We start from the raw sequence: 23,442 nt of genomic DNA on the forward strand, positions 1-23,442 counted from the left end.
ATTTTAATAGTATTTATAAATATAACTGGGAATTCTGTTTATCTTGAGGTTAGTCACTGTACTCCAGCTGGGAAAGAACGGGATAGCGTATTCAACAGATTTTACTACTTGTTTTGAATTTTAGACAAACGTTTATAATATTCTATTTTTTAATTCCTTTCAGAGAAAGGTTAAGGCACTTACATACTCACTCATGCTAAAAAAAGAAATTGAATTTGTAATTTAATTATTTAAAACTCTCATGTTGTGCATTTTGCCCCAAAAGGCGGGGACTCAAAGTGGGCTACAACATCATTTTAAAACAGCAATCATAGCTCTTAAAAAATGTTAAAAGTAAACATTGACAGCTGATCTTCCATGCCATGTGAGCATTACCAGCATGGTGGAATCCAACGTTTCATGTATTGTTGTCAACGACTTTTCCTCCCAAAAGGTATTCAATGTAATTAATTTCAAAATGTAACCACATTCATGCTAAACATTTATATAGCACTAATCCCTCATTAAGTGTTGTGCTGCAAGATAACTGTGGCTAAAAGATCAAGGGGAGTGCGGCTGCATGTAGCTCAAGCTGTAAGTGAACAGGAAGTGTCAGAGTACACACTAGCCTGTGCACAAACTACAGTGAAAACATGTACAACCAATGCACACTGAACACTTTATTTTTTTTTAATGTGCGCTTTGAGGCATTATGGTATAGTCGATACATGCAAAACTTAAAATGTGATTTAAAACCCACACTTATCTGGGTACTGGTCACCAGTTTCATTTGTAAACTCAATGTGTTTACAAACTGAGTTTACAAATTCAAACTCTTTCATACAAACAGATGTATATGTGTACATGTAGGATATACTGTAACATGTGAACAGGGCTATACACAATCTGTGCACAATTTACACTTGTTATTTCTTTGTATGCATGTTGAGTAAGTCTTATGTTACATTCAATGTATGGACAGCTGACCATAAGATTTAATGGTGCTAAATTTAGTTTGTAAAGTGAACACACATTGGCTCCTTCTTGTAAACAAATGTATACCAGTACATATACATTCACAGTAACTTATGTATGTGGCCAGTGTCTGTACTGCTGACAGGGTACAGTTGACACTTCCATGGTCTCTGAAGCAGAAGCAAATTTGCAAGTGCCTTATCTCTTCTTCTAAGCAGAAGGCTTGTTTTTATTCAGAACATCCTTTAAAAAAGAAAAAAAGGAATAATCACTGAGTTACACAATCCTTCCATGGCATGGGGAGAAGATCTTGCCTTTATACATAACTATGACAACAACAACACTCCTGTGCAATATAAAACAATAAAAAATAAATACCTTCAAAAATAACACTTTGCGTCCTCCCCCCACATGTAGCACTTACCGGTTTAATTTTGAAAGTATTTTTAATTGGGTTATGTTATCATACTATTCTACCATTATGGGGGGGGGGGGACCTTACACGCCAATGCAACAAACATTTCCCCTTTATTACATCTACTTTCCCCCCATCCCAAGATCCCCCTCCTAATATGTGCTAATGCAGCTGATACTGTCTCCTATGCATTCCACTGGGGAGTTTCGGATAGATATTCCACGGACAAGACTTACTTCAACAACTTCCATGGCTGTATAATTATGATATGGTCATATATATCCCTGATCTGGATGGCCCAGGCTAGCCCGATCTCATCAGATTTCAGAAGCTAAGCAGGGTCAGCTCTGGTTAGTACTTGGATGAGAGACCACCAAGAAAGTCCAGGGCTGCTATGCAGAGGCAAGCAACAGCAAACCACCTCTAAAGTTGTCAGCCGCTCCGAGACCAGCCCTGGCCGGGAAATTGAGCAGGGCACAAATTGAATTAAATAAATATCTCTTGCCTAGAAAACCCCAATGGGGTCGCCATAAATCAGCTGTGATTTGACGGCACTTTCTACCACCATACATAAACCCCAGGAGCTCTGATACGTCTAATTTGGATTAAAAGGTAACAAACACTGATTTCAACTCACGATGTAAGGAAGGAGGGTAGTTCATCTTCTGATGTGGTTGGCTTTACTGCTGTTCTAGCTCTTCTAGGCAGAGCTGACATCTGAGAAAGTGGGGTGAAAAAAAATAAAGTTACTGAAAACAAAGTATGAAATCATAAAATTCCACCCCACTCACTGTTTTTGGAATGCAGATTCCCCGTATTAACTGAATCACATTGTACCAGCACCATTGCTCAGGCATCATTAAAATTCCAGCTCAATCAAATATCTGGAGTACTGGTTTCAGAACTTGGATTAAACAGAAAACCCAGATCAATCACCCCACCTCTTATGCCTTAGATGGGCTACCATGCAGGTTAAAATGCAGCTTGGCTGCCAGCCCACACACAAGCCCATATACTGATCTGCCATTTTTATTGATACAACACCCCTGAAACACTCCATCAGAAAAAAGAAACAACCTGGTTGGGAAAAGCTTGGATTAAGTTTGCACTCAGGTAACCAACATCCTTACAGCATGTTACCTGGGGGTTTTACATACCACTACAACTAATGTGATAGAATTCAATCAGTGCAGCATTACATCCAAATTACCAGCCAGGGAAAAGTAAACATATCATCAACATGGTAAACATATCAGGAGATCCTGAATTAAAGGGGCATTAAAGAGCGGCACACTCCAGGAACTCAAAATAAATATTTCCCATCAGTTGGATAGTTAGTTCAAATCTCTCAAGCTATATTCAGACCTAGAGTTTACAGGTAAACCATGAGGCTGAAACAGGCTTCCTGGCCATCTGATATGCAGGACATATAATTTGGTGCACTCTCCTTTAAAATACAAGCAAAAGAGCTCTAAATTTAAGCCTAAAATTAAGTTACCAACAGCATGCTTTTTAAAGAGGAGCATGATGAATATATGCATATGGGCCCTATATACTTGGCAAGCAGCACATGTATTTTGCATTCAGAAATCCGTACCCAAGTACGAAACAACCGTGAGAAATGACCTCAAAAAACAAACCCTAAACTATTAATGAGATGCCTTGCCTGATAACAAGTGCATTAAATTGGACTCAGATAATATTCTCTTCAGAAATATTTCTTACAATATTGCTGTGAAGAGGTAATTCAGTTCTTAGTGTATATGCATTTATAGACTTGTCATATGTATAAGCCTGTCCTGTGCATTTCACTGTCTTTTGGCTCCGCTGCTTTCAAAAGAAATAATACCACTTTCTCTGCATTCAGGAAAGCTGAAACATTTACCAGCTGATGCTAACACTACAGGCATCAGTTTGATTGGTATTTCCCCACTAACGGTTATTGGCCCTCCTCCCGGGTTGCACTGTTACAAGTGCTTGTATGCTTTATTAAGTATTTGCTGGCCTAGCGCCAAACTGGGGAGTGTCTTGGAGCCAGCTACTTACTGCAGCCCCCCCCCCCAACCCTGGCCACCCTTGGCATGCAATTACCACCCCTAGATCCTTATACTACGATGACCTTTGCATACAATTAAACACGCTGGAATGGAAATGGCCACAACATTATTGGTTACAGCATCAGGCATTGGCAAAGGGGCTGGATCCAAGGTATCAGCCTGATATTTTAAAACGCTGTTTTAACGTTTGATGCCTTGGGGACACTAGTTGGGGTGGAAAGCAGCCCAGATATGTTTTAAATAAATAAATGTGAGCTTAGGGAAAGCTCGTGTCAAAATTAACCTGATGGTTCATTAAACCGATGGTTAATTGAGCATAACAATTAGCCAACTGCTCTTCATCGGCTATTACCGCACTTGTCTTCCCAGCGATGTATTAAGAGTTTGAAAATGTTATAAAAAATACTGTTCGCACTTTGTATTCCCACCGATGTATTAAGAGTTTGAAAACGTTATAAAAAATACCGTTCGCACTTTCTATGTATTCCCACTGATGTATTAAGAGTTTGAAAACGTTATAAAAAAATACTGTTCGCACTTTGTTTGGCCCCTTTAGCTGCGAGGACGTCTTCCAACCATTTATAAGCCGCGGTATCCAAAAACCCTTTTAAAGCGATGTTTTTTTATAGCATTTTCAAACACTTAGTACACCGCTGGGAATACAAAGTGCGGTACCTCCCTCTGAAGCTCAAGCACTAGCACCCATCGTACCGATCACAGCCCCCCATAGCGCGGTGAGTGACACGGCTGACTTGTGTCTTACTTTTTACTTTAATAGAAAAGAGCAAGAGTCCAGTAGCACCTTAAAGACGAACAAAAATATTGCTGGCAGGGCGTGAGCTTTCGTGAGCCACAGCTCACTTCGAAAGACTTGTGTCCTACTTTTTACTTTAATAGAAAAGAGCAAGAGTCCAGGAGCACCTTAAAGACAAACAAAAATATTTTCTGCCAGAAAACATTCTTGTTAGTCTTTAAGGTGCTACTGGACTCTTGCCCTTTTCTACTACTGCAGACAGCCTAACACGGTGACCCACTGTGCATTATTTTTTCTTTAAGATCAAGATAAACCACGCACACACACGGAAGGTTTTGCCTTGGAGTTGCCACTCTCTAGATCACTGATTCCCAACCAGGGGTCCATGGACCCCCAGGGGTCTGCGAGAACTAAATTAAGGTCCGCGAAACAAAGTTATAAACCCATAATAAATTAATATTCTCAATTAAAAGTTTTCGATTATATAAAATATATTCAAATATTATTCTAAGTTTAATGTTTAACTAACAGTTATGATTAAAGTTTATTTTCAAATTCTCCGAATTTTTGTTTTGAACCTTGGGGTCCCTGCACCGAACACAAAAGTCCTAGTGGTCCCTGGTCAAAAAAAGGTTGGGAACCACTGCTCTAGATGCACATTTCCCCCATCTGAATTCTCAAAACTCTGCATGGGGGGGGGGCTTATTGTTGAGTTTTGAGAATATGAATGGGGGGGAGGAGTGCACCTAAAGAGTGGCAACTCCAAGGCAAAACCTTCCATGAATAAACGGCCTGTATACACACACACACACACACCCCATCACACACCTTCCCGCGTTGCTTCGTGCCGGAGGAAGGAGCCGAGCGGAGGACGCCCCTGCTCGAGCCTCTCCAACCACCGAGGCGGGCTTCGGGTTTGAAAGCGGCGCCGCTCGACCCGGAGGAAGCGGCCAAGCAGCGTCAGGCACCGACACGCGCGCACACACGCGCACACTCCCCCCCCCCTCCTCTCGCAGGCGCCACGACACGCCCAGCCCGAGCACGAGCGGCAGGAAGTGGTGGCGCTTCCGAGCGAGGAAGCCCCGGAAGAACTCCTGGCCTGGCGGCGAGGGGAGGCGTCTGCAGCTCGGGGGCTGAGGCGGGGTCTCGCGGGCCCCGCAGCCCGGGTTTGTGGGCTGGGCCTGCACAAGGCCGGCACGGTCCTTTTATCAGGGTCCCTGCTAGTCGAAGACAGCGTCTGTCAATAGCTCGCGGTGGGTAGCTGTGTTAGTCTGTCTGCAGTAGTCGGAAAGGGCCAGAGTCCAGGAGCCCCTTCAAGACTAACAGGAATATTTTCTGGCAGGGTGTGAGCTTTCGTAGAAAAGGGCAAGAGTCCAGGAGCACCTTCAAGACTAACAGGAATATTTTCTGGCAGGGTAGGAGCTTTCGTGAGCCACAGATCACTGATGCTGGATCAACTTCTCTTGTAGTAGAAAAGGGCAAGAGTCCAGGAGCACCTTCAAGACTAACAAAAACATTTTCTGGTAGGGTATGAGCTTTCGTAGAAAAGGGCAAGAGTCCAATAGCACTTTCAAGACCAACAATATTTTCTGGCAGGGTTTGAGCTTTCGTAGAAAAGGGCCAGAGTCCAGTAGCACCTTCAAGACTAACAGGAATATTTTCTGGCAGGGTTTGAGCTTTCGTAGAAAAGGGCAAGAGTCCAGTAGCACCTTCAAGACTAACAGGAATATTTTCTGGCAGGGTTTGAGCTTTCGTAGAAAAGGGCAAGAGTCCAGTAGCACCTTCAAGACTAACAGGAATATTTTCTGGTAGAGTGTGAGCTTTTGTAGAAAAGGGCCAGAGTCCAGTAGCACCTTCAAGACTAACAGGAATATTTTCTGGTAGAGTGTGAGCTTTTGTAGAAAAGGGCCAGAGTCCAGTAGCACCTTCAAGACCAGCAAGAATATTTTCTGGTAGGGTGTGAGCTTTCGTAGAAAAGGGCAAGAGTCCAGTAGCACCTTAAAGACCAACAAGAATATTTTCTGGTAGGGTATGAGCTTTCTGTATCTGAAGAAGAGTATCTGAAGAAGTGAGCTGTGGCTCACAAAAGCTCATACCCTACCGGAAAATATTTTTTTTAGTCTTTAAGGTGCTACTGGACTCTTGCCCTTTTCCACTACAACAGCAGTAGAAAAGAGCAAGGCCGTTTATGCACGGGAGGTTTGGCCTTGCATTTGCACATTTCCCCCCCCCCATCCAAATTCTCTAGATGCACATTTTCCCCCATCCAAACTCTCCAAACTCAACAATAAGCCCCCCATGCAGAGTTCTGAGAATTTGGATGGGGAAAATGTGCATCTAAAAAAGGTAAAGGTCCCCTGTGCAAGCACCAGGTCATTCCTGACCCATGGGGAGACGTCACATCCCGACGTTTTCTAGGCAGACTTAAACGCATAGTGACTTTATCCTCCTTTAATCCCTGTTTCAGCCAGGATTCAACGCATGCGTTTCGCCTAATGAGCATTCGATCCTGGCTAAAACAGGGATTAAAGGAGGATAAAGCGACCGTGCGTTTTTGCCCTCTTCTGTGCATCTAAATGTGCATCTAGAGAGCGGCAAATCCAAGGCAAAGCCTCCCGTGCGTAAATGGCTTAAGAGTCCGGCAGCACCTTAAAGACTAAGGGCACTTTCACACAGCCCAAATAATGCGCTTTCAGTGCCCCTTAACGATCGTTTGCAATTGGATTTTGCCAGTTCACACAGTAAAATCCACCTTCAAAGTGCGTTGAAAGTGCATTATTTGGGCTGAGTGAAAGTGCCCTAACAAAATTTCTGGCAGGGTATGAGCTTTTGTGAGCCACAGCTGGCTTCTTCAACATCTACTGCTAGCTGTAGCTTTTCTAGTGTTTGTAAAATCTGCCAACCCCGCTGCCCAGCAAAGGGAATGGTGTCCCCCAGTTCTAATCCCGATCCACATAAAAATGAGGTTGACCTTTTGCACACACACAAAAAAAGTTTGTCCCAGATTTGTGGTGTGATATTCACAGATCCCCCCAGCATGATGCATTATGCACGATGCACTGTTATGACTTTAATTGACTTGCATGATGATCGGGTTGCCAACTCTGAGTAGGAAAATTCCTGGAGATTTTGGGGGTGGAGCTTGGGGAGGGAAAGGATCTCAGCGGGGTCCACCTTCCAAAGCAGCCACTTTTTCCAGGGGAACTGATCAATGTCATCTGGACAGCAATTATAATTGCCCTATTACCCCCACTCGAATTGGGAAGAACTGCTGTTTTGTTCTTTCTTTGTTCCCCTCTGTGCAGTTTCAAGAGAGACCCCAGAAAAGTCTTGATCTTTCCCCCTGTTCTAATGTCATGCTGCCTGCGTGCATCTGATTATATGCAGGGATTTGTGTGCGGGCTGCTGAAGAAAAGTTACCGTAGTTGGGGAAGGGATAAGGAGCAGAATACATGTAGGTGAACCTCAAACTGAACAATTTTAAGAGACGTTTCAAGTGCAGCAGTAGGATAATACCTTTATGAGGAATAATCAAAACATAAAATAGTGAGCAAGATCTTAAAAGCTCTCTTGTTGTTTTATGATATTTTACAGTGGGTAGCCGTGTTAGTCTGTCTGCAGTAGTCGAAAAGGGCAAGAGTCCAGTAGCACCTTAAAGACTAACAAAAATATTTTCTGTAGGGTATGAGCTTTCGTGAGCCACAGCTCACAGGTATCTTAAGAAGTAGGGAAAGCTCATACCCTACCAGAAAATGCTACTGGACTCTTGCCCTTTTCTACTATGATGTTTTAGGTAGTATAACATGTATAAGCCTGTCCTGCGCATTTCATTGGCCATTTTTGCATGGTAATTAGCAACACGTTCCAGGCTGAATTGCCCCTCATATATATATTTTTAATTTTGCACGCTGAACCGTCCATCCGAAAGTGACTGCGAAGCTGGCGCATACCTGCTTTGCATTAGTAAAGAGCCCATTTAACGTGACCTTTGGTGTTTGCCGTGAAGAATCCCCCTCAAGGAACTATGCAAAACAACAGAGGTGTGTTAGCTTTGCACATGCTGATGGCTATGCAAACAGGAACAAAGGAGCAGGCGAGTGGGAGGTGGAATTTCTCCTTTTGCGTCGGGACCGTGAATAGGCATTTTTAAAGTCGCATTTTAAAAAAGAGCTTTGAGCGGGCATCAAAATTGTCCATGCAAAAATGGCCATTTTGTCTTTTGGCTCCACTGAATGCTCCACAGAGATTCTCCCCCACCCCCGCCCCAATGGATCATCACATCTACTTACCAGTGTTCTGATTACGAGCATACAGATGAAGCAGGCTAGCAGGCACAAGGACTGGCAGTGCTAGCAAAGTGTTCCTGAAATCACAGGCTACCTTTGAAGCCTGCAGCCAAGGTTGCATCTAGCTAGTTAACTTTAATCTCAAACTCTTCTTGCCTGAACACATTCAGACTGCAAAAAGTGGATGATAGTCACCTCTGCTTGTTGGTTTTATCGTTCCATGGTCCAGTGGTTGTCTTGTACCTTCAGAATAATGGTGCCAAAAGGCAGATGTTTAAATAAAGAAACTGCTTCTTTCACCCCACCCCCCCAGTCAGGCAGCTGGTGATGGCAACAATTCCAGTGACTCTCAGTTCCAACCTTGAAAAGCCATTATTTGGAGCATTGGGGCCCACAATGAAGTACCAGCTGACATACAAACCTGGATGGGGGGGGGGGAGAAGAGGACTAGTTTGCCATATTCAGAAGTTGCCAGGCAAAACCAGCTTTCTTTTCCCCAACTTATTTGTTAATTTAACATAAGAGGTGCCCTGCTGGATCGGGCCAGGTGGTCCATCTACTCCAGCATCCTGTTTCACACATTGGCTAAGTGGCTGTGGTGGAAGGCAAATGAACAGGGCACAGAGGTCAAAGCTTCTGCCGATGTTGCCTCCTAGCACTGGTATTCTTGTAATGCCCAGATATAAGGGCTGGTATAAAATACTATGTACTCATATGCACACACATGAAAGCTTTGGGGAAGTTGGCATCCGGGAGGCTTGAACCAACAAATCATGCTCTCTGGGCCTGGTACGGCCTCACACCAGTGGAGAAAAAGCTCTGAATTACCTTCATCCTTAGAAATGTGTTTCCTACTTCCTAACTCTCGAGATCAAGCATTCGCTCAGTGAACGCCTTTGGGCAATATCTATAGGCTATGCTAATTAGAGTGAAGTAGACACCTAATGTGTATTGGTGCTTTTGTGTATCAATCTGCTTGTCAGCAGCTATGGGCCTGCCCCATCCGAATGCATAAATGATACTGACTTTCCTTTGTTCTCTGGTGAGTAACCTTGCATCTTATCCTTGGTTATTTCACCTCACCCCAGGTCTGTGTTTAGCTAAATAAAGAACTGTTGCTTTAACTTAACCTCCTCCTTATTGTCTATCATTGGACTCTATAAGACAACCAGGCACTTCATTCTGAGGTTTACTGTCTCTGAATATGGAGGTTCTCTTAATTTTTCATAGCTAGTAGCCATCTCTTAATTCATCATAGCTAGTAACCTATCCTCCATTAATCTGTCTAAATTGTTAAATATCTTTCCTGCCCGGTTAAACAGTTACTCTGCTAAACAGTCATTATTACTTTTACTGCAGGATCATATTGCTTTTTTTTTTTTACTGGATTTATTAACAGTTTTCGTTTTAATGCTGCTGTTGTGGTGACTATTTTTAATCACTGTTCTAACTTGTTCTGTAAACCTCCTTGGGAATAAATTTGTACTATATATTGATACAAATGTTTTACGATAACTTCAGACGAGCCTGGCCATGTCTCATCTGTTTGTGGCAACTTCTTACTTCTCCCTTTTTTCTTGAACAGGCAGTATAAGTAAGTGTGCAGTGTGATTTGAAAGCATTCCCCCTGTTCTTTAAACGCTAGCTGTCCCTGATAAAGAGTACCTAAGAGTTGCTTTTCTGCAGCTTCTTATGTTTTTACAAAACTGAACAGGAAGAGAATGTAATGGTTTGCAGTTTTACCATTTAGCCACTAGATGCCGCTATGTGCTAGAAAGCATATATTTCGGTTTAACTTCTAACAGTGTTTCAAAGTCCACACGGCTTTCTGTGGTTGGTTTCTGTTGCTACTATTTAACACAGTGTACAGAACATGTATGTCTCCCTGAATTTTTCAAGAGTGGGAGTAAAATGTGGGTAGACAGATACATACTCAGGAGTTTCTGGAGGCTTACAAGAGCTCTAGGTGTAGTCTGATGATGGTATCTGAGTTATGCTGTGTTTATTCTCTTTGCTTTTAGTATTTTATTTTTTTATAGAACCTTGTAACCTGCATTGACTTTTGTTGGAAAAAGGCAGGTAGAAAATGTTATCTTAAATAAATACACAAGAATATCTGTAGTAGCATGCAAACATCCCTGGGGACCATCTTGCCCACCTCACTCATCATACTGTGCAATCCATAGGGTTGCCAACCTCCAGGTAGTAGCAGGAGATCTCCTGCTATTACAACTGATCTCCAGCCAATAGAGATCAGTTCACCTGGAGAAAAAGGCCGCTTCGGCAATTGGGCTCTATGGCATTGAAATACCTCCCCTCTCCAAACCCTGCCCTCCTCATGCTCCGCCCCAAAAACCTCCCACCGGTGGTGAAGAGGAACCTGGCAACCCTAGCAATCCAAAACTTCGGGACCATGTTGTGTATGTTCTAGGACGCACTCAAAGTGATGGTGAGACCCAAGAGTTCTGGCAGCTCATATAAACTGTAGCCAGTATGAAGCCAAATGAGGTGGTGGAATGGACTTCAGACCACAAGTAGAGAATACCATTTTCTAAGTCTGTTCCCTGCAACTAATGCATCAGGGAAAGAGGGTCTAACCCAGCTCACTCCCTGTTATGCTTTAACATAGAGAAGCCTTAAAAATGTGATCCATCGCCTGCAGTCTGAAGTAGTGCAGTCCATTCTGCCATCTCAGGACAATACTTCCTACCTCCCATCTTATCCTGCCTGCTGTGAGGTTGCACAGTGTATGCTCTAGAAAAATATTTCAAAATGTATCCCCAGCATGCAAGGGATTGATGGCAGGTGCTAATAGGCTTTTCAGCAGATAAGCAGGTGTGGAAAGATTCCCTGAAGGTTCAGTTTGAAAACTTGTGCTGGCCATCTTAGAAGTGAGTTAAAAACGATAATTGCAGGAGTATTCTTCATTTAGCTGTATTATCCCTTACCCTCTTTGGCTCCCAGATCATGTTCATCTGTTGTCTTGCAATAACCATTTCCCTTTCCAAATACTTTCCCTACCTGTTTCTCCAACCAATATTTCTAGTTTCACAAAAGAGAAACATATTGGTCAGGTGCTGTCATGACTGATTTTCAGTGCTCATGAAAGACCTTTGTACTCACTCAGCTAAGGGAGACTTCCACGGAATACTGTATTTGGGCACGTGAACCAACAGAGCATTGAATAATAGATCATACAGGGATACATAAAAAGTGCTGCTTATGATGTTGTGTCTGCTGTGTCACATTCAAACACCGTTGCAGTCATCAGTAAATGCACATGTTTGAATCAATCTGAAGTGTCTGAATGCCTAACTATTGAACAAGTCCCCGAGTGCAATGTATTCCTTTCCCTGCAGTTTGGTCTGCAGCAACTTATAGCACCAAGCTGAAAAACCAGCTTTCCCAGATGGCTTCTGCATATCAAAGCACTCTTATAAGGACAAAGGTGGGGCAGGTCATTAACCCCAACCCCCATCCAAGTTGGTAATCATTTTTAGGAGAAGAGAGAAAGCTGTTTTGTTCTTTCTTTGTTCCCCTCTGGGTACAAATATCTGAATAAAGTAACCATAACAGTAAACATAGTAATTGTGTAGAAAAAGTAAGCAATGTGCAGTACATCATCTGTGAACCATCCCTTAGTTGCAACAGGTAGAGTAAATCAGACTTTTCTTCTTCCCTTACATCAGGGGTGGGGGACCTTTTTTCTGCCAAGGGCCTTTGGATATTTATAACATAATTCACTGGCCATACAAAATTATCAACTTAAAAATTAGCCTGCTATATTTGGTCAAACATTTACCCAAGAGGCACGACCAGAGACAGCTCCAAGTGTCTGCCATGTAGAGTGACTCGCTTTTGAGCTCTGCCATTCCCAGCTGGGCCCAAGAGATTCAGGCAGGGCAGCAAACACAAGATGAAGTGAGTGACAATTCTCTCAGGGCTTGTAGGCGAAGGAGCCTGGTCCTGGAGCCTGATCTGGCATTTTCCCGCTCTACACATCTTTTACAGGACTTAGAGGGGAAAGAACCAGAAGGGAGGGGGTACCAACCAAGCCCCAAGCAAGCAGCTGTCCATATAACTTCCCCACGTGGGCAAGCAGGCAGGCATCCAACTAGTGGTGCACTAGCCCACCTGGTGGCACAGCATGGTCTGTTGACTATCCGGGCGTAGCCGTCCAGCCACATGCTGGAGTAGCTCCTGCTCCACATAGTCGGGGCTGGATTCTACAGCTGGCTCTTGCTACCTCTGCCTGCAGGGATGAAATGAGGACACACTGGCTAAGAACTCACCCCCCCCCACGCGCATTCTGGCCCTGCCCCCTTTAACCCCTTCATTGTTGCCACTTCCACCCCCAGCCCTCTTGTAGTAGAGGCAATACATTTCTCCACGGCCCTGGTGGGAAAGGGTTAACACAGTTTCTTGGGCAGTCCTAACAGCTCCATAGCTAATGACTCTTCTGCAAGGAGGACAGAAGGTTCCTTGGCGAAACAAACTCACATCCGCCTTGAATAGAAGCTATTCCTGTCCACAGGAGGGGGCGGATTACCAGTCTTAGATCCTTCTGCACTAGAGATCTGCCAGGACTCATGAAGGGCCAGACCAAATGATTCCGTGGCCTTTATACGCCCCACCCACCCCCGCCGCCTGACGTTCTCCACCCCTGCCTTACATAATAATAAGGAAGGCACAGAAATTTCTCTCTCCCTCTCTCAATCAAGTGTGTTCTGATCCTGGTTTACATTTGTTGCATGTTACGCTTTCTGCAACAATGTGAATTTACAACATGAATTTACTGCAGTTTGTAATGGCTCTGTACTGGGAACCTTAAATGACTTTCAGAGGCGAGACTGTTTTTTGTAAAGATGAGCAAACTGGATGATGACACAGGATTGATGGAAGAGGGGATAAGAGGTGCATAAGGAACTAATGATACTGAGGCCAACTTGCATGATGCTGCATGAATTAATCTTCATTGCCAACTGCACTGGGGTTGCTCAGTTCAGACCCCATAGCTTTAAAAATCGCATTGAAGAGCAAATTCTGGTATGGGCTGCTGCTTCCATCATTCAGATGGAAAACTTAGCATGACCCTTGAAAGTAAATGAGCCCTTTCAGGCACTTCATCTTATGGGCTATGGATTCTGGGCAGCAATTCTAGGTTTCCAAGGAAAGTGATTCCTAGTTCTTCTGCTAGCATCAGCAGTTTTTTTCCCTGGCAGAATTCCTGTGCTTTTAAACTGCTGCTTGACACATGAGTTCAGCAGGTGAAACCTTTCTTATTACTGGGAACTGCCTGGCCTACTTGTCTGTACAGACATTGCGTTGCCAGCTTACCACCCAAGGATTTTCACAGTACCTTTTAACAAGAGATGAAATAGCTGTAGTTTCACCTATCTTTTCTTTCTCTGGTTGTTTTGTCTGCATTCTGCTTAGGACACCTGGAGTCCTATATTCAGTATAGCAGGCTGGAGAGACAAAAAGAAGAGGGGGGGGGGAGGTAGAAGCAACAGCTGATTTGTTCTTCTTTCATTGATTCTGGCAACCCTAGCCAAACAAACAGAAACAAAATGGCAGCCCTAATTACTGTTAGGCCCTTGATATTCTTACTTCAAGTACTAATGCCATACTTTCTTGATGGAGAATTGGAAGAGTATGCTATCTCTGAACTTGAAATACTGTAATTGATTTATATAAATGCATGCTTTCAATTAGTGCTAATTTCAAGCACATATTTCCTCTTACAGGAAGAATAAAATGTTCCATTGTAAAAAGATTTTGAGCTCTGATCGCTCTTCTAAATATATTTGAAGCCTTTGGGTGGGGAACTTCAGCTATTTTGTTGTTTGGATGTCAAGCAATTCCACTTAGGAAGCACTGGTTAAATATATTTATGAAGATTTTCACATCAGTAAGTCATAAAACTCAATCAGTGAAGCAGAGGAGGATTTAGAGCGGTTGTTGCTGGCAATGTTCTGCATCCTGGAACAGGCAAGGTGTTCTATTAGCATTGATTCTGTTACAAAAAATATCTATTGTAATTCAGTGCATGTTATTTTGTGCTGGATTGTGGTGATCATGCTTTTTGAGGGATCACCACTTTTCTCATTATCAGCACATTTTGAAGGAATACTGTGCAATAGACAAGGTCTATATGTATTTTGGTTAATGATACAGACAACTTTCAATAGAGGTCATAAATCAATAGTAGACAAGGAAGGGAACCATATCCAGCTAGTTGACTAGAAACTGGTGCAGGTAAGTTTGGAAAGCAAGAACTAGTTCCGTCAGCAAATTTTAAATACAGGTGTCAAGGAGCAACTGGTATATCTGGGGGGGAGGGGGTGGCATCCTCTAGAGAGGTCAGAAAGCAGATTTTGTCTCGCTTAAATCTTTTTGGAGCATAATAAAAGTGTTAGCGTTTAAGGTGCCACAAGACTCCCCCTCCCCCTTTTTTTTTTGCTTCAGCAGGCTCACACACCTACCCTTCTGGAATTATAAATCGTGTTGGCTCCCATGTTTTGCAAATTGTTTGTACTCCTGTCTCTAAATTGGGGCCAGCCAAACTTGTCTTTGATTACATACTGTATCTCCAGTCCCTCCTTGTCCAAAATGCTGTGCCCCTAAAAAGTGCTTTTCGGGGTCTCTGCTCGCTCTTGGGACTTCAGAAACCCAGAACTAGCAGGCAAAACCTTTGAAAGTGTGGTGGTGAAGTAGGTGAAAGAACTCACCTTGTGATGTGGAAATGGTATCTGTTGCAAATGACAAAAAAAGGAGAAAAATTGTCCAGAAGATAATCAGGTACTATAAAATAGAAGAATGCATCATGTAACAAAAACCTACAGCCAAGTATTTAGCTGTTTTTTCTCAGCAATATATAAAATTAAGCTTTTATTCATATCATTTTTTCTTTCTTGCCATCTAATAAGTCTTGATCTTCACTCATAGCAACTGCAGCCTGTGTGCTGTTCAACAGTGTTTTATGACTTGGCCATTGGAATGTTCATCAACATTCTATGAAATGCCTAATTGCCTGCTGAGGATTGAGAGGAACTATTACTAATAGGCAAAACTGTTTAATAGTCTTTTTTACATGTATGCACTCTTGCCATTATTATTATCATGCCAATAAAGGTGACTGGAACTGGAACTAATAGTCTTTTTACACGAAGAATATGAAAATGGTTCCTTTCTGCCAATCCATCACTTAATTATCAGGATATGTTCCAAAATTCGTACAAATCCTTCTGAGAATCTTGCCCAGGGAAGCACAGCTGTCATTGCAATAGTGAACTCATGGTTAAGGAAGGTGATTAAATCCCTGTTGTGAATATGTACACTCCCTCCACCAGATAGTGCTCTCTCCCCACATAGCTGGCTTGCAATTCACAGGCCATGTAAAGGTCAGGGGCTGGTTTAAGAAAGGTAACACATAGTCTGCAGCTTTCTCTACACGCTTGTCTTTGCAATTACACAGGCAGAGAAAGTACAAGTGTTGGCTGTAGAAAAAACAAACAGTAAAACACATCCTTCAATATCTTTTTTAATGACTTCCTGTTGCTACTTGCATTAATGCAAATTTAACATGATTAGAATTTAACTGAATTGTAAAATGAGTGCATCAGGAAGAAAAGCTTCTCCTCCCATATTGGTTAGCTATCTTACAGGGTTTTTTTCCTGCCCCCATCTCTATTATATGCTACTGTCACATATTGAGTGATCCCAGTAGCCCAATATTATTTGTTTGAACTCTTTGCAACTTAAGCTGTGCTGTTTCTCAGTCCTGCTGTCTGGTATGCTTTTAGCTGAAGGTGCCAGGCTCTGAACACACAGAATGTGAGATCCGTATGTGAGATCTGCTACTAAACTCTAACTCTCTGCATGTGATTTGACAGAGTTCATGCGGTGTAGTGGTTAGACTAATGTCTGGGAGTCCAAGGTTCAAAATTCCACTCTGCCATAAATCTTACCAGGTGACCTTGAACTAGGGTTGCCAACCTCCAGGTAACCTCCAACCAACCAACCAACCTCCAGGTACTAGCTGGAGATCTGCTATTACAACTGACCTCCAGCCAATAAAGATCAGTTCACATGGAGAAAATGGCAGCTTTGGCAATTGGATTCTATGTTATTTATCAGTGAATTCTTAAAGAGAGTTACTCCAGTCTAAGCCCATTGAAATGAATGAGCTTGAACTGGAGTAACTCTCCTTAAGAATGCACTGGAAGTTCCTCCCCTCCCCAAACACTGCCATCCTCAAGCTCCGCCCCAAAAACCTCCTGCCAGTGGCAAAGAGGGACCTGGCAACTCTACCTTGAACTGTCCCTCTAGCCTGTCTCACAGCGTTATTGTAGTTTTTTTAGTTTGCCAACCTTCAGGTGGCTGGGGTACCCAGAACCACTTTTATTTACTTACTTCATTTGTAACCTGCCTTTCTTGCGGAGACTCAAAATGGAATACAATTTTTTTTAAGTCAAACAGGTAACATAAGACTATTGGATGTCTTATGTTACCTGTTTGACTTTAAAAAAATTGTATTCCATTTTGAGTGCAACAAGACTAGGATTACAGAATTGGAAAAGAGTGCAAACAAACAGAAACTTGTCCAAGGCATGGCTTACCATGATACAGAAAGTGCATAAAGTGAATTACAAAGGGAGAAGACAGTGCAGTTAAAGCAAAGTGATACATACCATAAACACTGTAATTGGCTACAATCCTGTTGCACAATTCCTTCTCGGATGATCTTAAGACACATGGAGGCACATATGGGAGAAAATGCTCCTTAAGAAATTGTGTCCAGACAAGACAAGACGCAAAAATTGATGCTGGAGGAGATCTGAAGTCATGGAAGAGGTGCTAGAAATTGCCTGAGTCAGGTATTAAGAGTGTAAACATATAAAAAGGGCAATGAAATGATTGTGAGTGGGAATCTGCAAACAGCTCATACAGTTATGAACTTTGATTATCAGTACCATGCCGGGTTGATCTAGCAGGTGATGGATCTCTGACAGCTGCCAATCAGGCAAAAAATGTATAAGTGCCACCTTGTCCATTCTTTTTCTAGCCTAAGAAAACCTTTTCCTGTTGACAGTTTTGCCATCTTTTTAAATGGACATAATCTAATTTCCTGTACCTCTAGGAAATTTGCCCATCAGCAGTGCAGCTGGAAGCAAAGGAAGAACAATGGGCCGTGAACTGTGAGGGGCCAAACTGCATTTCAAATGTCTAAATTTTACTCCCAGCTGTAGTAAAATTCATTTGCAGATTAATTGAAAATGGGCAAATCTGGATGTATTTTTCAACAATTTTGTGTTTGGTATTTGCTAGATATTTCAATGCGGTCACTTATGTATGTCAGCCGACAGGCTGTGACATACCTAGCTCTTCCTCCCACGAATTTGAAACAGAATTTTAGTTTTGGCCCCATGAGCATCAAGTATTAGTGGCTAAAATATCTAAAATGGAATCTCATTACCAGTTACTAGAGGAACACAATGGGGTATTTTTCACAGAGATTTGGTGTTGTTTCGATGGTGATTTGCGTCGGAGTCAAATTTTGGTTATTCACTGCAGATCCGTGTTTTCCCCCACTGAGCAAAATAAGCCGCGTTAAAAGAGAGGCAATCCAAACCACTTTTGAGACGATCTTTCCTGTGGACGCGTGTTTTGTTGCTCGGATGCCCATGAAAAAATGTTTGCTTCACTCCCCAGGACGTCTCCTTTCTCCTCTCCCAAGAACAGTGATTGGCTGGGGAAGTTTCGCGCTCGGACAAGAATACCACCCCTTTGGCTGGCTGCCTAGAATCCTGGCACTTCTCTCCCTCCGTCCCCGCACGCCTTCCCCGCCCCTCGCCCGGGATGGGCCTTGGAGCTGGGCCCACACCTCCAAGCCCAGGGGGACGGACGGCTTCAGGGGGAGACCGGCGGGGCCACGCCATGTGCTCCTCGCGCTCTGGGGGGTGGCAGCTCAGTCTAGGGCAGCTGGACCCGTGGGGGGGGGATGTTCAAGGGAAGGGGCTGTTGGCCCCTCTGCCCCAGAGGGGAGGGGGGATTTTTGAGAAATTGGATGGGGAAAATGTGCATCCTGAGAGCGGAAAACCCAAGGCAAAACTCCCTCCCATCACTCTTCTGAAGAGGGGCGGCCAGCCTGCTCTTATCTCCCTCTCTCGATGCACTGTGGCTGGATCATGGCCGGCGCGCAATCCAGGGCCCTCTTTCCTCTCCCCCCCACGCCATGCACACTGGCTGGATCGGGGCTGGCGCTCAAGCTAGGAACCCTCCTGTCTCTCACGATGCAATGTGGCCGGATCATGGCCGGCGCGCAAGCCAGGGGCCTTCTTTCCTCCCCCCCCCCCCACCATTCCCACTTTCAGCTAAACACTTCTCTGGGCACAGGGATTCCCTGCCCCCCCCCAATCCTGTCTATCATTAAAGGGCAATGGGTTCCACACCTATAGAAAATAGAGGGAAGCTTTGAGGAAAGCGCTGCCTTGCTCCCCCCCCCCCCCCAATTTGGAATCTGACTGTTCCAAACGCAGAACAGAGCGAGGGTGGAAGAAAAATGGAGGAGACCAGAGGGACTGGTGCTTGTTTTTTGCACTGGGGCTGGTGAACCACACGAGGTAATCTGCTGGGCGGAGTTGGGGCAGAGCTGGGGGCAGGCATAAACAATGAGCCTGTTGGAAGGGGAGGCCTCCTGCAAAAGGGACAGACCAAACCATTGCAGCGTGCTTTGTTCCCATGAAAAACCAAAACTACATCAAGATTGACATTTAAATCGTGTTTTTTTAGTCCGTGGCAAAACAGAAGCAAAATCTACTGTGAAAAATGCCCCAATGAGGCTTTCTGCACCATGACTTACTTGTGAGCATCTAAAAGTCATCTTTGTGAAAGAGAAATAAAAAAGATGTTTCTTCTAAAATGGCACCTCCCTGCCACACACTCCGTTTATAAGTATCAAAGCAGTCAAATCTGTATTGTTAATCTGGCACCGTTACTGGGGGCTCCTTTTTAAAGTTAATCAAAACATTTAAAACAAATTAAATGGGCCAGTTAATTTACTATGTGCCTTACTAGGAGCTAAGATCATGTGTAATTATAATGTTGGAATGTCTCCCCACAGGAACCTGACGGGTGTCAGAAATAGTGTCCAAAGGAACTAACTCATGGATGGAAGATGAATGTAAACTCCATCCGGCTGCATTGTTTCAGTGGTTTGCTCCTCCCCTCCCAGGCCAGCTTTTCATTCAGGGAGGGAATCCACTGCTGCTGTACTTGTAATGTTAGTCTCAGATCCAGCTGGGAAGACCGTTTCCCTTTGGTCTTCCGTTCACTTCCCAAGCACTTCAAGGGCTGAGGAAATTCTTGCTCTAGAAGCCAAGGTTCTCCCCCCTCAAAAGGCACAGGGAGTTATGTCTCTGCAGCTGATGCTGCCCAAAAGGAGCACGTGCTGAAATCCCAACAAGTTACCTCACTGTCCCTTAGCAAGAAATGCCGGGGGTTAACATGAGCCAGCCACAGCTGATCAAAGCAATTACAAGAAGGGGGGAAAGGATTCCAGTCCTGCCTGCATCCAAGCCTTGCATTTGTCAACAATTTATCACATTTTGGAAAGTGCTAAAAGGATTCCAAAGGGATTTTGATTTTAAGATGGATGAAAAGAAGCGAGGGAACAACTTAACAGCTGGATGGAAAATCCTAAAAAAGTCATAAATATTCACAGCAGGCTTCTACATCATCTTGTGTGCTAATGTCATATATTGGCACTAGTCTCGATACGATCCTGCTCTTTGCTCATATAAATAAAAGTGCTGTGGCTATTCATAAATTACTGGTATTGATTTGCAGCAAGCAGGGTAAGTATGAGAGAGTAAGGTTGGTTCTTTTGACACTACCTCTCTCCCTTCAACCTATAAAATATAATTTCACATATTTTCCCTGCTCCAAAAGCCTGTAGGTACCAGTGACTAGTGGGTTCTGTACCCAGATCGTATTTTAAACACTAGGTTGCTACCCTGCAAAATCAAAACTATAGTGCCTTTAAACATGCAGAGATTATTGCTGCACTTCTATGCAAATTTCTGAATTAATATGCAACGAACTGTATAGGTTCCTCTATAAACATGATAGAAGCAGTGCAAACACTGAAAATGTCAAGCCCTTGTATGTATGGAGCTTCCTAAAATAGTTTAAGCCATTCTCAGTTTCTTGCCCTGAGGTAGCATTTTTCCATCTCAAGTAAAATATTAGCTATGTTAGTATGTGAGTTATGTGTTATATCTTCCTATGCGCTTCATTTGCTAGGTTTTCTTTTCTCTAAATAAATATTTTTCCCCTTTTGTGATTACTTCTTTTGGGTCTGAGATATTCCAAAGCTTTGGCCATTCAGCAAGGCCCTACCCTGCTTACTGTTATTTATGAATATAACATTTTCAAAGAGGTGGAAAGCCTCATATGTTAAATATAGGGTTGCCAACCTCCAGGTACTAGCTGGAGATCTCCTGCTATTACAACCGATCTCTAGCTGACAGAGATCAGTTCCCCTGCAGAAAATGGCCGCTTTGGTAATTGGACTCTATGGCATTGAAGTCCCTCCCCAAACCCCGCCCACCTCAGGGTCTGCCCCCCAAAACCTCCTGCCGATGGCGAAGAGGGGCCTAGCAACCCTCGTTAAATATAAAAGTGATACATAGTTCCAACATTTCCTGTTCCTGTCTTGGCGGAGGGAGGAGTATCTGCTAAGTGTGGTATCAGCCACAGAATAGTTAGGACGTATTCTGGCCTCAAGTGGCCCCTATGCATATATCTTGGAAGGGGGCAGGAGCTGATGCTGGGCTCACAGCTAGGCAGTATTCAGGGCCAGGCACCTCCTGCATCCTCAGACAATCCACCCTGAAGAGCAAAAGCATAACAAATAGTAAAAATATTATCACGTGTAGAAGCTGTGCGTGTAGTGGCAACTATCTGTAACATTTCTGTCTTGTATTGGACATCTCTATTAGGCCTGGTTCTCAATCACTTGGCTATACCTCTTAAGACTCACATGATTAAACGCCTTTCATACAACATCTCCCCTCATCTCCACTAGAAAGCTAGCATGTCAGCACAAAGGTTAGGTTACATCCCTGGCATGCTAGTTTTCTAGGCAGACAGATTTTAAAAAATGAACAAATTAGTACAGCCCAGACACCCATGTACTACTGCATTGTTGAAGATACAATTTATCATTGCAGTGTGCCTCAAATCTCCAGGTTTTTGCTAGTGAGTCTTGGGCACTTGGGACCCAGGTTGCCATGACTGAGCTCCCTGACATGTTTTTAGTGCTAGGACTCCTCTCTGGGGCATCTGCAGTACCAACAGAGCGTATCTAAGGGCTGCTTCAATCATACCATAATTCCTATCCTGAGAATGAGAGTATGAAGGTATAAAACAGCATGCTACCCATAGAGTGTCATATTTAAGGGCTACACATATATACATTTTACTGCTTGCTAGGAAGCTGTGGCAAACTGTGCCAGGCCAGTGCATTTACCATGCATGCACTGAGCAACATTTGTCAAATGATTCATTACCCACCTCTTATATGAGCCCAACCCTGGTCAGGAAAGGACGGCATAAAAATCTAATGGATAAACAAATAAATAATTATATCCTTTTTTTTTAAAGTCAGTGCTTTCTGCCTAGGAATCAATACATTTACTTCTCAACATGGCCAAATCTGTGGATACTTAAATCCAGAGGCTGAAGCCATGAAGGGGGAGGAGGGGAAAATGAGATGCCCCCACACAAGGTCCTTGCAGGCCCCCAGCTTATCTTTGTACATTTGGGGAGCTCTGAGTAAGCAGGTCAAAATGACTTTTCTTTACCATTCAAAAATAACAGGCACACTCATCTGAGATTAGGATGGAGTGCTTCCAGATCAGAGGACACAATTTCTAGGCAGACTTGATCCCCCCCACCCCCACCCCCTATGTTAGCTGTTATACTGGAAATTAAGCACTGCCTGGGACATCCTTTAGAAGGCCCCAAGTGACATATCACTGGGAGGGAACCTGCTGCTCTGGGGAAAGGGGAAGCAAGAGGACATGGGAGGAAAGTGTTAGTGTGTTCAGTTTTACAACATTAAGACAATAGTCCAGCACAGGGGTCCCCAATTTTTTTGAGCCTGCAGGCACCTTTGCAATTCTGACACAGGGTGGTAGCCTCAGCCCCAAAACAAATCTTTTCAGTTGTGGTATCTGCCAGGCAGCATGTAAAACTGCTACATGAATTTTATGGTGGCGGTGGTTTGAACCTAATAAATACTGGACCCACACATACTTTATTTATTTTAAAACTTCTAAGCCGAGGCCAGGCCCAGAGCTGCTCACTTCAAGATATAAGTTACAATGTAATCTATATTACATTAAAATACAAAAAAATATAACTGCAATTAAAACCATAAATCCATGGAATCGAAAATATGACGGGCACCCCATTTCTTGTTGCACAATTTCTTGATGTTGTGCTCCTGTCATAATTGACCTGGTGGATTTCATAGGGAAGCCAGGTGAATGATGACAACAGCCAATATCCAGTGATGTGTGTGTGGATCCTAAAACCTCTGCCCTGAAAGCAAAGGGCTCCTGACACGTCTACTGTCTTCATCCTGTCAGTCAACCCGTTGGCACAGCTGGTTTTTTATTATCTGTTCTGACAGGCGGTGGCTTTCCAGGCCCCGGTCCAAAGAACTCATATTCTTCCCCTCATTTATTCTTGCCTTCATTTGCCTCTCCTATATTTTAGTTAGGGTAGTCCTCAGGGTGGGGATTTACTTTCTCTGTCAAACCACAAGCACAGCAATGGGACCGTGCAAAGAAATACTGGAGTAAGTGATAGCATTCATCTGCAGTGGAGCTGATGGCTTGCTGTTGCCTGAGCAGGGCAACCCTTTCTCAGCAGCAGCAGCTCTCTCTCTCTCTCTCCCCCTCAACT

General features: G+C 43.6%; 1 protein-coding gene across 1 annotated transcript in view; it reads right to left on the reverse strand.

Moving 5' to 3' along the window:
- SRBD1 (S1 RNA binding domain 1) overlaps positions 1-4,154 on the reverse strand; it is a 158,515-nt gene extending 154,361 nt beyond the window's left edge. Inside the window, exon 1 of the mRNA XM_056853383.1 lies at positions 4,138-4,154. Within this exon, the coding sequence (XP_056709361.1) occupies positions 4,138-4,154 (17 nt within the window). The remainder of the gene's footprint in view (positions 1-4,137) is intronic.
- Between the last annotated feature and the right edge of the window lie 19,288 nt (positions 4,155-23,442).

Source organism: Euleptes europaea, chromosome 7 (assembly GCF_029931775.1).
Source record: "Euleptes europaea isolate rEulEur1 chromosome 7, rEulEur1.hap1, whole genome shotgun sequence".
NCBI lineage: Eukaryota > Metazoa > Chordata > Lepidosauria > Squamata > Sphaerodactylidae > Euleptes > Euleptes europaea.